Source organism: Dicentrarchus labrax, unplaced genomic scaffold, assembly GCF_905237075.1.
Source record: "Dicentrarchus labrax unplaced genomic scaffold, dlabrax2021, whole genome shotgun sequence".
Lineage (NCBI taxonomy): Eukaryota > Metazoa > Chordata > Actinopteri > Moronidae > Dicentrarchus > Dicentrarchus labrax.
In genome coordinates, this window is record NW_026136704.1 from 20,104,905 (window position 1) to 20,122,906 (window position 18,002).

At 39.9% G+C, this 18,002-nt stretch overlaps 2 protein-coding genes across 2 annotated transcripts; both read left to right on the forward strand.

The window, feature by feature from the left end:
* The first annotated feature begins 70 nt into the window (after positions 1-70).
* Positions 71-12,257, forward strand: fxyd6 (FXYD domain containing ion transport regulator 6). Its single transcript, XM_051397446.1, has 8 exons — positions 71-307; positions 8,113-8,166; positions 8,648-8,671; positions 9,735-9,770; positions 9,933-10,007; positions 10,253-10,289; positions 10,407-10,456; positions 10,871-12,257. Exons 2-8 carry the CDS (start codon positions 8,118-8,120, stop codon positions 10,903-10,905), a joined length of 306 nt encoding a protein of 101 aa, XP_051253406.1. The 5' UTR covers positions 71-307; positions 8,113-8,117; the 3' UTR covers positions 10,906-12,257.
* Positions 12,258-12,371: 114 nt separating this feature from the next.
* Positions 12,372-15,751, forward strand: LOC127362011 (uncharacterized). The gene is made up of 7 exons (XM_051397259.1): positions 12,372-12,438; positions 12,508-12,678; positions 13,923-13,970; positions 14,497-14,532; positions 14,847-14,921; positions 15,377-15,408; positions 15,624-15,751. The coding sequence occupies exons 1-7, from the start codon at positions 12,372-12,374 to the stop codon at positions 15,645-15,647; spliced, it is 453 nt and encodes a 150-aa protein (XP_051253219.1). The 3' UTR covers positions 15,648-15,751.
* Positions 15,752-18,002: the final 2,251 nt, after the last annotated feature.

The window sequence follows — 18,002 nt, forward strand, 5'->3', positions numbered from 1 at the left end:
GTGTGTGTGTGTGTGTGTGAGAGAGAGAGAGAAATAGAGAGAGAGAGAGAGAGAGAGAGAGAGAGAGAGAGAGAGAGAGAGAGAGACGGGGGGCAACAGAAAAGGTTCAACGCACTGAATAAGCAGTCACTCCAGGCGTCACGTTGTTATCCATCACATCTATTTTTTTTCAGGACAAGTAGATGTGAGCAGTGTGCACATATTGACAGATGAGAATATTTGGAACAAAAGCCTTGTGAGACAAGCTGATTGATTTTTGTGGGTGGATTTCAGTTTGTTGGCCAACGGTCTGCTGGAGAAACAAGAGGTAAGTTGATAAGCGCGCATATTTGATGTCTTGGATGATTTTCTTTTGCGGAAAACGAGAGTCAGGAGGGGTCATAATAGCCAAGGGAGATGGAGTGGAAGGGATCGCACATTTTTTTTTTATAATAATTTATTTCCACTGGCTTATTTTGAGTGCACAGTCCACTGTAAATAAATCGTGTTATTAGTAGGATTTTAAGGCAATCACGCACATTTCTAGCTGAAATGATTTTACACCAACATGCATTGGTGTTTACAACATTTACACACTGCTGGGTCTCATTAACTTGCAAAGATGCCATTTACAACACCTCTTGTTTGTTTATCAGGGCTATAGAATGAGGGTGTGTCTACTGGCACTGATCACTATAACCTTCACTGGTTGCGCGGCAAAAAAATAAATAAATAATAAAAAAAAAAAAAAAGCAAATAGGGATAAAATGCCTGAAAATGAACGTGACCAATTCAGTGACGCAACTGTGATCGTGAGCCCTGAAAACCGCAAGTTGAAAACCAAACATCAGATGTCATGTAAGACCCGTTGTTATTAACGACCAGTTGCTGTCAGTGAGAAGGAAAACACAAGGCGGGTGATGGCTCGTTTTTTTTTTTTCCTGCTCCGTCGGATGATCCACAGGTTGAGGGGCGCAAAAGTGGATGGATGCGCAGACGTCGCGCATCGGCTGTTGAAATATTATTGTGCCAAATGTTTATTACGAGTCGTGCCAGCGATAACCTGCCAGCGATAACCTGGCAGTGTCATCCGGGCTGTGCGTTTGCATCCTAATGGGGCAGGCTATCCGCGCGTTATTAGTGTGGGTGCGCACAGGTAACAAACAGCCGCTGAATTTACAATCACTATGCCCTGTAGCTGACGTGTTTATGCATATATGGATGTGTGCGGATTTCATTTAGAAACCGACTCAATCCAGCCGACCAATTCTGACTTTAAAGCTGCGTGCCACACCCCTTTTCTCCTGCTTATGTGTGGACTGTCCTTGTGATATGATATGTCATCTTAACCCATTTCTTGTTCGGCGCCAGAATTTTCATTTGGAGACAGTTACCATGGAGATAACTGGACACTATGGACCGACGCACATTGTTGTCATGGTGATGTAACATCATTATGATTGCAGATATAGGGGGCAAGTTTCTTCTTTCATTTTTCGCAAACGTATTGGGAGACCTGTGGTGTGACATATTTAGCTGCCCTACATTTTTTATTAGGGTTGGAAAATAGGAAATACCTTTTTAATGGACTCTGGCACTTTAGTATTTTATTTGTTTAAATACCCAAGCTGCAGGATCATTCGTCATTATGTCCTTTCAGAAACCTGCACAGCCACAAAAGCGTACAGTGAAATGGGGAGATTTGGCACAATAATACCAAACAACCTTACACCGAAAGAGGGACCTGCACATAAATACAAACAATAACCAGTAGGATAGACTCCTGAGCACAGTAAAGACACCGTTAGGGGTTGGTGGGGTGTGGTCTCATGTAAAACCACACATGCAATAGACACTGTAGTCATTCTCATGACCTTGTCTGTGTTTTCCATAATTCATAATTTAAACTGTGATTTGTGTCACAAAAGTTTGAGTCACACTGATCTTAAGCTTGTCTGAGACTCAGATAGCATGGTGTCAAAAGGTTAGATTAATCTTTACTACTTTATCGTCTCACTGCTCCCAGTGTTTTTGGTTATGCTGTCTCTTTGATCGCCTTGCTGTTTTTTCCTTTCCCTCATCACATTTCATGACCTTTCTTTTTAATGCTTTGTGTATTTTATACTGAAAATGCCACTATCATACAACAGATTGCCCTTCCCCTGTCCTCTCTCCTCAGACAGTGTCTCCTCTGCATGCCCTTCGCCTTGTACTCTCCTGCCAGATAATGTCTGTCCCTGTATGCTTGTCTCCCATTCTCACTGTCTTTCAGCCTGCCCTTTCCTTGTCCCCGCATTACAGAAAGCAGCCTCCCTGCCTGCTATTTCCTTGTCCTCCCCAAACAGATACAGTCGCTCGGCCTGCCCTTTTCTTGTCCTCCCCTCTCAGACAAAGGGGAGCCTGGCACTGGAACTTAATATTGCCAAACAATAGTGCAGATAAGGTAGGTTAAGGAAAGATGGAGAGACAACTGGTCTGGTGCCATGTATCACACCTAGGGAGAGAAAAGCTGCTGCTGAAAAGCGGCATGATACATTACATTGGGCAGTGCCATGCTGCCAAAAACTCAAGTATTCTCACAGGACAAACGTGACACTGACCTATAACGGTTAAAAAAAACTCCCCTTCCCGAAGAGATTCATATTGCACCCTAACAAAAGTGATATTCTTAACTATGATCTCATTATTTTCTTTATTCATGTGAAATCTTTGGTCAGAAAAGTATGTTTTAACAAATATAGAATAAAATAAAGCTAGACCGATAAATCAAGCTTATTGGTTCTGGTGTATGGGAAGGAATTGCCAAAGACATGTCTAAAAGGCATTTAGCAACAGTGTCACCACTGCATAGTTTTTCAACCAGAATATATACTATGATCTGATTATCTTATATTTTAAACTTAAATCTGCATTGGCTAAAAAAAATCCAGTACTGATCAGGCTATAGTATGCAATCAAGGTAGATAGACCTCTCAACAAATGTATCACAAAAGAGTTTACTGTCAGCAAAGATGAGTTTCTCTAAAACTCTCTAAAATGAAAGCTTTAGAAATTACCATCAAAAATCTATACAAAATCAAACTGAGCTTTGTATTACATAAAATTCTGCTTCCTTTCCTTTGTTGTTACAAATAAGGACAGGTGTTGTGGTGTGAATAGACATCTAGTATTTTGAGTCTGACTGATTGCTTGGCCTATAACCTCAGACTATCTTTGGTTCCTCCAGACTTGGTGGAGGTTGTCCAACAGGCCACTTAACCCAGAACACTTACTGTCATATCTATGCCATTAAACCATCTCTTATTGAGAAGAGCCACAGTAGGGCGTCACCCCCCTCTCTATCCACCAGCTAGGCATCATCTTTCCCTCCAACATTCTGCCTTTCCATTAGTCCAATACTGACAGACCTAATTTTACACTGTGGAGAGCATCCGCCTGAACACACGCTGGTGGGTTGTAGAATGTTATTTTGGAAGATTTTGCAAATGGCTAAGTAGCTGCCTCATGCACAGTTAAAATTTCCAGATGAAGTCATTAGTTCCAAGAGTTTTACTTTTGGTGGAACTCTTGTTGTTTCTCACTGAAAACACTCATAGAAGGGAGAGTGTGATAATCCCAGCAGTCCGCATCTTTCACGTTGGATTGCATTTTCATCTGTCCATCCACATACCCCATTTACCGCTTATCCTCTCAGATATATCAAAGTTTTCACACCAGTTGGGCAGCATGTGATGATTGAAAGCCGAGAAGGGTTAAAATAAAAAGAAAAGGGATTCTCCTGTTGCTATTGAAGAGGTAGATCAGGGTGGCTCAAGATCAAATGTGCCTTAAAAAATCTCATATGTCATGGTAGCCAGCTCTTCAGTGATGTGAGATTTTAGCCACAGTTTTATCCTAAAGATGAACCCTTAAAGGACCAGCCTAGGATTTAGTGGCATCTAGCGGTGTAGTTGCAGATTGCAATTCCCTTGCTTCACCCTCCCCTTCCAAGTGTGAAGGAGAAACAAACACTCCTATCTAATAATAATATCTGGAGCCAGTGTTTGGTAAGTCCCTTCTGGGCTACTGTAGAAACATGGCAGTTCAACATGGTGGCCTCCATGGAAGGCGATCTGAAGCGCCTGTAGATATAAACTGCTCATTCTAAGGTAACAAAAACTTAACGACTCTTATTTTCAGGTGATTATACAGTAATGAAAACATAGTTATGCATATGATATTCCATTTCTGCCAACAGATCCTCCTAAATGTTACACACTGGATCTAAAGAAAAAAAAAAATTTTTTTAATTAAAATTAAATGTTTTCCACTTCAAAACAGGTAGTAGAGGATGATTTAAGTGGTGAATAAAAAATGCAGTTCTGCAGTAAATACAGTATTAATGCCACTACGACAAAATATGTAAATTTGCTTATTAGTACTGTAGATACTAAATTACAACATTCATAAAATATCACTTTATCTTACTATATGACAAAATGTTCTTGTTATTTCACAAAATCAATGGTATTAAAACATACTTTTCTCGTTATGATATGGTAAGTTGAAATGTTTTTATCACAAAAAACTTGTAATTGATGTTAACGGAAAAAGATTGAGAGATTGTAGTCTACATCTGCCCCGAAAAAGTAGTACCACCAGTAGAAGCACCATCCATCCATAACTATATCTACTGATATACCACTTATCCTGTGCAGGGGGACAGGGTGGGTGCACCCTGGACAGGTCACAGGGCTGACACACACAAACAATCATACATACACATCTACAAGCAACTTTTAGAGGGGTTACTAGTAAATAGAGATTATTTTACTAGATTAATAACTAGTATATGTGTTGAAATGGAACAACCCAAGCAGAGTTCAGTCTCTGAACAGAGCAGAGGTGGAGGGGTGATGGTGGTGGACACGTACTGAAATATAGACAGACGTATATGAAAAATATCTTATAAAGAGAGCAAGATGCCTGCCGTGAATAGTTCTCATGCCTGTTGTGTACTTGAGCTGGATCAGTGTTTATTAATGGGTCTGAATTGAATGTAAGTGATGTACAGTTTGGGGCCAGCCATCAATCATCACCTCTGACGTGAACAAAGATGTCTCAGTCAAGACGTGACAGACATGCCTTGAAAGATTATATTGTCATATCTCATCATTCATATATGGATTTGATTTTAACTCTACTATAACAGTTCCACTCTGAATGAAAGACCTTGATAAAAAAGATTTAAAAGGTTTCAGTCTTGACTGTGTAGTCACAACTGAAATGAAAAGCCTCAATACAAGAAGAAATTCTCTTTCGTCTCTTGAGTTTAATGGCTTTAGTATTTTAGAATTGCAAGCTTGAAACAAAAATTTAATTAAAAAAATAATTAAAAATTAAAAAAGGAGAAAAAAGGGGGGAGGGTAATAGATCACAGATTAAAAGCAGAATATATGGGTTTTGAGTGCAGGTTTAAAAGATGGGAGTGAGGGAGTATGTCTGAGGTGTTGGGGGAGAGAGTCCCAGAGGATGGGGGCAGCAATAGAGAAGGCCCTATTCCCCCAGGTCCAGTGCTTGGAACACTGGTGAGAGAGCTGAGGAGGGTGGCGTCAGCGGATCCGAGGTTGCTGGTAGGAGTATGTTGCTGCTAGAGGTTAGTGAGGTAGTAGGTTTTGGAGGGCATTGTAGGTGACAATCTAAGATAATAAGGTAATATGAGAAAACTGAACTGTATTCTTTGTTGAATAAGAGCCAGTGGAGGTTTGGAAAGATTCGGGTGATGTGATCAGACAGATAATCAGCTGAGTTTTGGATGTACTGCAGTTTGCTCAGGATTTTGGTGGATGTGATGTACAGAAGGCTGTTGCAGTAGTCCAGTTGTGAGGTGTTGAAGGTGTGAATGATTTCAGCAGCTGAGAAGGAAATGAAGGGGCGAAGAGGGGCAATGTTTTTAAGTTGAAAGAAGGCAGTTTTTTGAATGAGATTAACATGGCATTTGAAGGAGAGGGTTTAATCAAAGGTGCCACCAACGTTGCGGATATGTGTGGAACTTGAGCCATCAATGCCGAGGAAGAAATTGTGGCAGGACTTGATAAGGGATTCTGAGCTGATGTGGAGTATTTGAGACTTGTCACTGGTAAGTTTGAGAAGGTTAGTTTGCATCCATGATTTTATTTCTGTAAGCAATTTGTGAGGGTGGAGTGAGTGGCAGCAGTAACCGATTTCTCTGGAGATGTACAGCTGGGTGTCGTCAGCATAATAGTGGAAATGAAGGCCATGGGGAAGCGGGTGGAGGATGAAGAGGAGGGGACCAAGCACCCAACATTGGTGGACACCCTGGGAGACTGGGCTGTGTTAGAGTTGGATTTGTTGATACCGATGAACTGGTGTCAGTCAGAGAGATATGATTTGAGCAAGGAGAGGGCAGTGCCAGTGATACTCAAGGAGGACTAAAGGGGAAAGAGGAGAATGGAATGATTGATTTTGTCCAAGGTGGCACTGGTCAAGGTCTAGTAGAATATTCTTGCATGAAGACAGGTGGCACCCTCAAACAAGAGTGGTAAAGCTTTAAATAAAGCTTTTGGACTCTTGAAGGCTAGAAACATGGTTTGTCTAGAGCTTTTATAAGCTTCATCAGATGTATTGCTGTCAAATATTGCTGCCCATCTGTGTTTGCTTTGTTGAAGCATTACTCTCAATACTCCCTGTTAAGGCTGGGGTATACTCCATCAGAACTAGTTCATACTGTGTGTTGTCCAACCATGTACAGCCACACTAGAAGGAGAAGTGAAAAGGGAGGAAAGGCAATATCATTTCAAAATGAGGATAATGGCACACAATCTTTCCTGGGAGGCATTCATTGGGTTGCACTTGGTTGTTAACAGGAAATAGCTGTGTAACAATGAAAAAAAGAGATCTAAAGAGAGACGTTCACACCTAGCTGACTTTTTCACCTCTGTACAGCTGGCCAATCAAGCGAGAAGTAAGTTTGAAAATAAATTCTCTGAAAGTTACAGAAATTGTTAGATGCATTTTCAGGGGGGAGATCAACCATTCAGCAAGCACATATATTGATTTATGACTTGTTGTTCCCATCAGGTCTGCATTTGTACAGTGCGCTGGACATTATTTTGTTGAAATATTAGAAAGAAAAAGCAGTAGATTACCTGACCTTTCAAACTTGTCTGTGTGGGAGTTTTATAAATGTGAGGACCAAGACATTTACTCATTCTACCTACACTTTCTTCTGCTCAGATGTCACTGAATAAAAGTAAAGGATGAAATCAAATCTTAAATCAAGTAAAGTCTGGCTTTAAATGGATAAATGAAGAGCATGCCTTTAATCAAGTGCTTTCTTTTGCCAAAACATCCATAAAACCATAATCAGTGTTTAGTTCCCAGGAGCAGAATGTGCCAATCCATCCATTTGTTGTAAAGACATGTCACTAAAAACCAAAAATGTCATAGGACCACGAAAGTAATTAGGATTCATCCTCTGGTGATCATGAATGTCCGTACAAAAATTCATGGCAATCCATGTAAAAGATGTTGAGATAAGTCAGTGTTTCTTTCAGCAAATAGGGGAACCCACCGACTGGCTGATTGACAGGCTGACATTGCCACCCCTGGAGCCATGCAGCGAGGATGGCTAATAAGAAACACCATTTGCATTGGCAAAATGTATGATAGTTAAACATGAACACATTCTGTAGGAGACACAGTTGGCATGTGTGCATGAATAGCCTACATGAAAATGGGCCAAGGTTGTGTGATGTCCACAGGGATAGAAGTAATCTCTGCGAGGAAAATTGCACATGTAAGCAGGCTCTGAACATGGATTGTTAAGCAAGATAAAAACTATATCCGTAGGCCTTTTACATCAGTTAAACTCCAGGGGTTTGGGTAGACCCAGTGCTGTGTGTTGTGATTCTCACTTTAACACACCACTTACTGCATGTGTGCTTGTGTGGGTATAGTCTGTGTGGTACAACCTATTTAAACTGAATGTGTACAGTACGTGTGATCATTGTTATTGTTTATGTCCCCATATATGTGCTGGAGTAGTGTAGCTTAAAACAGACCTCTCTGTATTTTTTTTTGTCTTTCTTTCATTCTCTCTCACCCTCCTTCTTTATTACTCTATATCAACAGTTGCCATGGAAACTATTTTGCTCTTCCTCTCTTCACTCCTGGTGTGTGTGGCTGGTAAGTGCCCCCCTTGTCACACACATCCGTGCACATGATCACACATGCATACACACACTATTTGTCCACAGGAAGGCAGTGTTGGGGCAGGGAGTGATGTTACATGGAAAGGCACTCAATGGGTGTGGGCCCGTAGCAAAACATCAATTACTACTGTACTTTAGGGCTTCATGTGTGGGTTTCATAGACTGGTTAGTCACTGACTGTGTGTGTGAGGTCTGTTTATAGTGTATGATTAAACGTAAGACATGTAAACACATTCTCACAAACTACAAATAGATGACGTGGTGCTGTGCTGCAAACTGTGTTTTTTTGACACTTGGAGCTTGTTTTCGGTAAAATAGAGAAAGGTGGATAAATAGATTAAAGAGATAGGGAGTTTTAAGAATTTCACTCCTGGTCTCCTATCTAATTTCGTATGTTTCTTCTTTTTTCTTTCACCCTCTGACTCCAACCACTTCCCCTCTTCGCTGCCACTCAGCTGTAGCAGACCCCAGTGCACAGGGTGAGTAGCCTTGATGTAATCTCTAATGGTAGTCACACCTCAGCCTTAACAGGCTCATGGATGGGTCTATTGGTTTCCAGATCAGATCGTACCCTTATAGATTTCCCCACTACCGTGAACAGTGGAGGATGTATGGATTGCGTCTCAAAATGACCAGACCCAACTGTGTGTTGATTAGAAATAGATTTTCATTGAGTGAATTCAATGCTGAAGAGATAAGAGTGGTTGTTTGGTAGGAAAGAGAGATCAATGTGACTGTATGAATATATAAATTTTTCATTTCATTTATTTGCAGCTCATGACCATAATTATATGGCATGGAGCATAAACTGAATATACAATAATAACATTATTCAAAAAGGCACCTAGTTTACAAATAACTTTAGACTTATCTAATTGTAATAAAAAAATATTTAAATATAGATGGGCAGTTTAAATACTACTTTGGTAGATATCTTTGTCTATAATTCATTATGCTTACATTCTTACATTAATATGATACTAATCTCCCAACTGATTGTCTTTACAAAGGTTGCAGATCCTCTGGTTTCTATCCCAAGGAGCCCCCCGATACAATCGCTGGCCCCTTCGCTGGCCTCCCCTTGCGAGTCGCACATGCATAATATGTTTTTGAGTAATGCAAAATACGCTTCTATCTGTGAAAAACATAACAACGCATTGACAGCTGCTTTTGATGGTCCGTCACAGTGTCACACTCTGACCCCCTCCTGCCGGCTTTTGGTTTTCAGTGGCCCCATCTGGCTACCCCTATGAAATGTTTCAGAGGTTGCCACCACAAATCACATTTGATTGGATACAGTTATGTAACCGCCCCCAAGTTCAAGATGAATAATCAAAAATAATTTTACATTTTAAAGGAAGAGGAAAGAGAGAGATTTTGTCTTAAAATACTCAAAAATGCAATAGCATGCAACTAGAGATAAATAAACAATTAAAATCCAGGGATCACAAGATTAGAATTTTTTTTTTTCTTTGATTATTCTATGAACAATATTGATAAACACCTTGGGTCTATGTATGTTTTCTATTATATGTTTTACAGAAAGCAAGGAGAAAGATGAAAATCCATTTGTTTATGGTAAGTATAGGAAAATCCTATACTTTTTCTGCCATCATCAGCACATTGTCAAGACATTAAGACAGTGTGTACACATAATATAAACATTTGCTATAAATGGCACATTGATTAAATTTGTCCCGTGTCTCTTCTGTGGCATTCTGGCGTCAACTTCTTCTGTAGACTATGAGAGCCTGAGGATTGGGGGATTGGCATTGGCCGTGGTGCTGTTCACGCTTGGCATCCTCCTCATCCTTAGTAAGTAAATTTGTGTGTGTTTGTGTGTATGTACTTGTGTATCATTTTATTATGTGTACATGAACTCAGTGTAATCAAATGTTATAGTCACTTAAAAAATAATTAAAAAATCAATTAATGAATAATTATTGCATTTCCACACTATGTTACTACACCGTTACATTATCAGGTAATAGTGACATGCAGAATACATCTAACTAATTAGACCTCTGGTCAACACAGCTCATGATTTCTTATATTTGTAGGTCGACGGTGCCGCTGCAGTATTAACCAGAAGCCCAGGTATGTCAGTGTCCCTCTCTGATTGAAAAAAATCCCAAATACTTGGCTTTGTGAGGCTTTTATTTTATCATACTACATCATTTGGTTACCATGACAACCTGCGGATCCTCTCTTCAGGGCACCAGGTGACGAGGAGAAACAGGAGGAGAACCTGATTGTCCCCATGGGTAAGATGCACATTTAAACTCTGTGCCAGCTCCACGCACCTCTGGCTCACCCCCCTGACACACATCCATAATTGAGTTTCCCATTGGGCGTGCCCACAGCACAGTGGAGAGGATTGGGGATACTGTTTACAGATATTGTATGTGTGAGACAGACAGACAGACAGACACAGAAAGAGAAAGAGAGAGCTTACAAGTTACATAAATTACTGCTGACATTTTTCCAAGCATATCACAAGTTTCATTTTATACCATCACAAGCTTCAGGTTTCAGTTCACTTGAATATAGTACAATAATCACCTGGCAAGCAGTTTCTGATCTGTAATAGGTTATTCCTTCAAATGATTGCATGTAAGTAAATGAGTAAGTAAAGTTCAATGTTTCATTTAAATCACTCATCCTTGACGCTCTTTCAGCTGCAGTGGTTGCAGAGACTGCAGCAGAGAACTGAGGCAAGTCCACCGGACCAGACTGCCTTCTGAAATGAAGATCAATTTTATTTGATATTACGCGATTATACCAGTTGAGAAATTGCTGATTATTATTACTGGTTATATGACAGGGTAAGAGGGGAGGTATACGTTTATAGGTGTAATATGTACATAAATCTTGTGCCCTGAAGACAAACCTTTAGCCTGTTGTGCTCCGTTGTGATTGTGCCAGTCCCTCAGTGCTCTTGTCCGTTCCTGTGCCTTTCTGTAACAGTCTCTCACTCCTGTTCTTTGTCTTAGCTAGTAGCACCTTTGACACAAGATTGTCTTTGAAGCCCCAGAGGAATTTTTAATGTTGTGTGGTCTGCTGTTCTTCGTTTTGTACTTACGTTAAGCAAATATCTATTGCTTTTAGGTTTTAGGATTTGTTTGTTTGTTGTTTATTTTGTCAAATGTCCTGGATAATGTTTGTTACGTTTGGATTATAACACATATGCATATATACTGTATACACATATAAGTAAAAAATACTCATAGTTTACATATAAGATATACAGTTAAATATCCTTCATTTAGGTCTACATTTGAATGATTGAGCGTGTGCGTACACACGTTGGTATATATGTGTGTGCATATTCTATACGTTTGTATGATTGTGTGTATATCACAAGTGCATGTGTATCTCTACATGTAAATGTGATTAGCCTTATATAAGACAATCTCAACTGCCACAGCTCTCTGACTGAGCACAGGAATGGTTTGCAGGTATCTGCATGAGCCCCCCCACCGCAGTATTTTACCATCTATAGTGGAGGGAGCTCCTGCATCAGCTGTCTCACTGCCTTTTTCTCCACACATCCACTCCGCTCCTCTGTCACCGACTCTGCCAGGATTAACTAGTCTCTGGCAGACTGTGATTAGTTTCCCCGTAAACACTCCGTAGTGCTGCAAATCTATAAAGCCTGGGTCTCTTTCTTTTCTCTTTCTTGTTTCTTTATTAAATTGCTTAGTCAGTCTCTTGAATGTAATGATGCTTTCAATGGCCATATATGTAGTACATTTCTGAACAGGAGAGACAAAGTTTGAGTGCTGTTGAGTTTGAGAGAACTAAATTGATATTATTTCTGTGCTAGACTACATTAATAGTAGCCTAATGTAAGCCAAATCACAGCAAGAGAACAAAATGAACAGACTGTGCTGTGAATCTCCTGTCAGGTCAGGCTTTCACCAGTCTCAAGTCTGAATATACCTGTTTTAAACATGACTGCTGTACAATTAAACGCTATGTTCATTCTACGCATGAGGCTTGTTGTGTAGCGACCTGTTGTGCTTTTGGCATAAATAAATAAATAAAAGTATGTCTGACCACATATATTAATGTCTTCAGGGTTTTTCTGCTTCAACACTTTAACAGCATTTGAAATCTTTCTTTTGGTAATTTCAATGTCAATCAAGGTTACAAACTGCTAGTTGGTGCTATGAAACTATGTCAGAAAATGTGTTCCTCACCAGTGGAGTCAATAATATGCTGATCTTCTTATATGATTCCAAAGGTTGGCAGATATACACTCTTTATTAGCATCAGAGCACAGACTTTATGAGACTGTAAATATGTAACTGAGCGGCGCTTCTGAAATATGGCTGTGGGCGTGTAGAGGTGGTTTGCGTGTGGGTGGGTATTAGAGGGTGGATCTGTGGGGTGGGAGTTTGGTCTGCACCTTCCCCAGACGCAGCCGGGGCCACACACACGCACACACACCTGAACAGATTATACAGAGCCTTCAGCAGCTCAGGTGAGTAATAACTTGCTTTCCTAAAGAGATGTTAAATTAAATATGCAAGTCATAAAAATGAATATGTTGTGTGCAGTTCAGATGCCAAAATGTTAGTATAAACTGTTACTGTGGGATTATAGGACCCCGTTACTCACAAGTACAATGTTAATCCATGTTTTGGAGGGGTTAGTTGATAAAATGTGTATTTCTGTGTAAAACAGAAATGATTGATGTTTTTACAATAATAAGTTACTCCATCATTTAATGAGGTAAAATATAAAAGCACACATGCTCCAATTAATGTGCGTCGTAAAAGTGGGTTTAGAGGACAGACAGTGGTCTTGTTAATTACCCCCCTGATTTGAAGAAATCTAATAGCAGTGATGCATCGCTGTACTTTAGGGGTGGTGTGTTTAGTGGCCACAATCACAGGGTATCAATTCAGCATTATTGGGTGTCAACATAACTACTCATTCTTGCCCCATCTATAACCTCTATCAGACTGTGCAAGGTTCAAGGTTAATGAATATTGGAGCTGTAATATATTAATGAGTAACTGTTCGGTATGCCCTTATGCTCAGTGGTGCATTGAAAAGGCCCAGACACATATCAAATGAAAGCACTGAAGTCCACAACTCACAGTGGCACGCTCAAACAAAATGGAGACAGCAAGGGAAATTTTTACTCTGTTAATCTGTGTAAGTTAATGATTATAGGTCAGGGGATGTAGATCAAATGAGAAGCTTGTGCCCAGTAAGTAAGTAAGTGTGTGTGTGTGTGTGTGTGTGTGTGTGTGTGTGTGTGTGTGTGTGTGTGTGTGAAGAATGGAGCGAGAAAGGGTGGAGGAAAGAGGATCAATATCGCCATTAGCCTCTTAAAGTTCTCAGTGAAGATCAAGGCAATCATTTTGCTCTTAAGTCTGTAGTAGGAAACCCAATAAGGCAATTTGTCAGGACGTATAGAGTTTCCGAGCCTTTCAACTATCTCTCATCTAAAGTGAATAAGCTGATTTAAATGAGCATCTGCAAGTCTCTAACTTCATTAAAATGGAGAGACTATTGAAACTAAATCCACACAAATCTTCTTGACTGCAAACAACGGTTTTCAGAAACAAGACTGAGGGTGAATACTTTTACTGTCATGATATAAAAATAAGATGTTCCTGATTGAATTATTTAAAACAGCAGACATGGACAGATCGCCAGCTGGTGGCTGCTGTTGTCACCAGCCTTTTGTTCACTGTTTGTATTATGTCCCTGCAGTTTTGTCACCTGAACACAGACACAGACGAGGCATCATGTCTTCTAAAGGTAAGCTACACTCCAGCTGAGCTGCTGATTATCCACAAACAGGGATGCATGAAAGAGCCACTTTAACATGACTCCATTTGAGTGACATATTATTTGCACGGTCACAGCCATTTGTGAGTCAACACCACTAACAACAATGTGTAAATCATGTACCTGGGTAAAGCAAGGTTGACTTATTAACTGCTTATTTAGAGTATGTATGGTGGGCAGTGATTAACAACCATATAAAGCTTAATGTAGGTCATACAGAGTGCCCCTTGATAGCTTGACAAAAAGCAAAAACCAAAAGGAGTCCTGCAGCTTCACAGTTCACGGGCTCACCTTCTCACATTTCAGCGTTGTGCCAAAGCTAATCATGTTCACAAAATCTGAGCTGCTTGTGTTAGCGGGAGTGTCTACATGTGGCTGTTTAGCAATAGGGTGACACTGAAGATAGACCAAGAAGATGGAAGACAATGACTACAGGTGCCTCTGTAGAGGGAAATAAACAATGTTGAACCCGTGTCCATTCCCTTTCCATCCCCAGGTGCAGACATCGACTTTGATGCAGACTTTGTATACGGTAGGTAACTAAACCTCTGAATGAGCATCTGCTTGGATAAAATAGTTTAAATATTGACCTTCTGCCAGTACTCTAAAAATAGAGAATGTAGAAAGCATGCACAGGATAAAGGGAGTTTCTGCCAGCACATGTAGATGTTAGATGGGCAAATAAAGCAGGCATGTGTAGAGAGATAGAGGAACAACATAGGAGGAATAACAGGAGCTAGACTGTGGGGAGTAAAAGGGGTATGAGATAATGGAAAATGAAAAGAGTACAGTAATAGTTGCCATTATGTGACAGTGATGGTGACAATGTCCTTTGTGACTTTGTAGACTACTATACACTACGTGTTGGAGGTCTGGTTTTCGCCGGGGTCATTGTGTTCCTTTCCATCATTCTGTTGGCAGGTAAGTCAACAGCTACATCCTGTTTGTGTGTGTGTGTGTGTGTGTGTGTGTGTGTGTGTGTGTGTGTGTGTGTGTGTGTGTGTGTGTGTGTGTGTGTGTGTGTGTGTGTGTGTGTGAGTGTACTTCAATGTGTAGTTCAGCTGGAAAGAAAAGTCTGACACAGGAAGTGAAAACAGAGACAGAAGACAAAACACTGTGAAACAGAAGAGCTACGGTGTGTGAATGGGGTTAAGATTCTATCATACAGTAAACAAACAAAAGTGCCTCTAAAACCATTTTCATTGAGTAAAGCTGAAATGAGGGCTGAGGGCTGAAATATATCTCTTGCTCCCATCTTACAGCTCTGTTTCTATCTTTGTTGTTATCGTGTTGTTAAGTGGCTTTGTTTGAAAGAAAAGCACAATAGTTCTGAGCTTTGGGAAGAACTAATCACTCAATCTATTTTTTCTCTAAAGGCAACAAGCTCACCAACTGTGGCAAGTCCAAGGTAAGAGAACTGGTGTCAAAGAGCTGAAATAAAATATGGCTTTACAGTGACATCTGCTGGTCATACAATAATATAAAAAAATATAAGGTCAAAGTTTAAACTTGTGCATACCTTCAGTTTAAATTTGACAATTGATGTCAGCGTTAGATGAAATTAAATGTATTAATAGGACTAATCCCAAGATAATATGACAACTGCTCTTTTATTGTCTGCAGCCAAGACATGTTGAAGAGGACTAAACTGAGCAGAACCAACCAGGAGAGTGTCAGAATGTGCTACAATGCTGCCTATTGTTATGTGTGTAAAAATGAGGCTTTTGTATTAATAAAGTGTACATAACCTTGCTGTCATTGTGTTTGTTTAACACTCCTGCTTTGGACCACCTGGCCTTTGAATCATTTTGCAAATCAGTACAAATAAGTAATTAAGCATTGTAGTCCCTCGAGTATTAGTAATATTAAAGAAAACAACTCACTCTATTTTCCTGTAATAGTAAAACATTTCAGAGAGCTTTATTTTGTCATTGTCTCTGACAATAAAATCACAGTTGGACCTCTCTCTCTCTCTCTCTCTCTCTCTCTCTCTCTCTCTCTCTTATATATATATATATATATATATATATATATATGTAGAAACGGTTATAAAATAAGATTGCAAAACCATATATTACAACAATATGATAATAAAAGTACCAAAATGTATCTATAATATACAATTACAATATAAAGGTTCCCACTGGACAATGTACAGTAACAGATTTAACAAGAGAGACACTGACTATTTGTAAAGTTATAGATATCACAATATTAATACCAATCAGAAGTCCCCAATCACCTGATCATACCTCTGACAGAAAAAGGTTAAAACAAGCGCTCCTGGCTGGAAAGGACATGCCCCCCTTCAGGTGCAACCTCTCCACCCTAATGAGAGCCAGGTTTACTCCTTCCATTTGCTCTTTTCAGCCACGTGCTGCGCCTGTCACACACACTGTTTATAGGCCTATGGTCCGTAGTGTGGTAATATTATGTATATATATATATATTACCCTTTATGTACATCATTGCTGTTGGTGCCATATAAAATATTTCTACCACATATTTGGTAGATTACAAATTTATTTATTTACACTTTCATACTTTTACTTTAATCAAGCTTTCCAGTGAATTGTATAGTATCCATTTTAGATGGTGCACTTTATATGCTGGCCAACTTATTTAGGTTTTCTATTAAAACGTTGCCTTTACTAAATTCCCCAAAACACACTAAACAACACACTAAACAAAACATGCACGTACATCTGGTTCCTTAGATTTGTGGTAACATAAACGATCACAAGGTGGCGTCCTAAGACCAGCATGACCACAAGAAGAACAATCGTCCCTCGACAGACGGAGAAGAAGTGAAATCGGCTGACTGCGAGATGGGGAAGTCAGATGACCCCAAATACTGTGTGAAAGAATAAGTAGGTGAGAAATAAGCCTTAATAATCAAAAAGTGTTGATGGATGGTCACGGATACTATCGCGAGTTATACATTAGAGAATTGAGAAATGTTAATGCTGCAGAATAAATCAGAGAAAATAAAGACATTATAAAACCACTGACAGTATGGTCTCATCATGAAAAAAAATGGTGTTGCCTTGACTGTTTTTGAAGGCTGACATAAGCCACTAAGTTACTTTTCCTGCTCATCAGTACTTTAACCAGGACGTCCTCGTTTCGCCGTTACCACAGAGTCAGCTGCAGCCGAGCAGTGGCAGCATACACTACTGTATTTTCACCGCTGCAGCTGAGATGACAAAGCGCATTAATCATACCGCCAGAAAACTGTGCCTGATTAATTATCCCTGAATAAATAAGTCGTTACAGGCAGAGACAGTAGCTGTCAACTGGGTGAGTCCCAAGGACCCCCTGCTCTCTCTCTGGCTTTCTCTCTCTCTCTTTCTCTTTTCCACTGAGCCAACTGAATCTGTGGGAAAAATGAAGGACCGAGCTATAAAAGTTAACACAGCCTACAGCCAAGCGGTGAGAGCAGGCGGTTTTACCGGTTGGAGCGCTCAAGGGGCCTCAGGTCAGCTGCTTTCCATAAGGGCTTCAGTTGAGCTAAGCATGAGAGGCTATTTATCACACAGTTCACTAGAGCTGATAACATCAGACACACACAGACTCATAAATGCATGCTGGACAGGTGTGAGAGTGCTGATCGGTTGCTGTTCCCATAAGCTTTTAGGATGCTTACTGGTAACTGCTGAGACAAAAGGCATCAGGGTGACTGAGAGACACAAGTAGGTTGTTGATGACATTTGCTCAGACAAAACATCTTTAGGGTAAAAAACTTCATGACAAGTGACCAACACCAACACTGTTTCTCTGGTTGTTATGAACTTTGTGAAAGCTGCTCTTCTTGTTGGTGCATTGTGTTTTGCTCTAATGTGCTTGTCCCGTCACAAAAAAGTGCAATTTTAATTATACAAAGTAATTTGGGTTGAGATGATCTGTGTAAAATCATCTCTTAATAGTACTAATACCACTCTGAAAATACTTAAATACAAGTTAAAGCCACATTATGCAAGAATTTGTATTTGTTTCGCGATT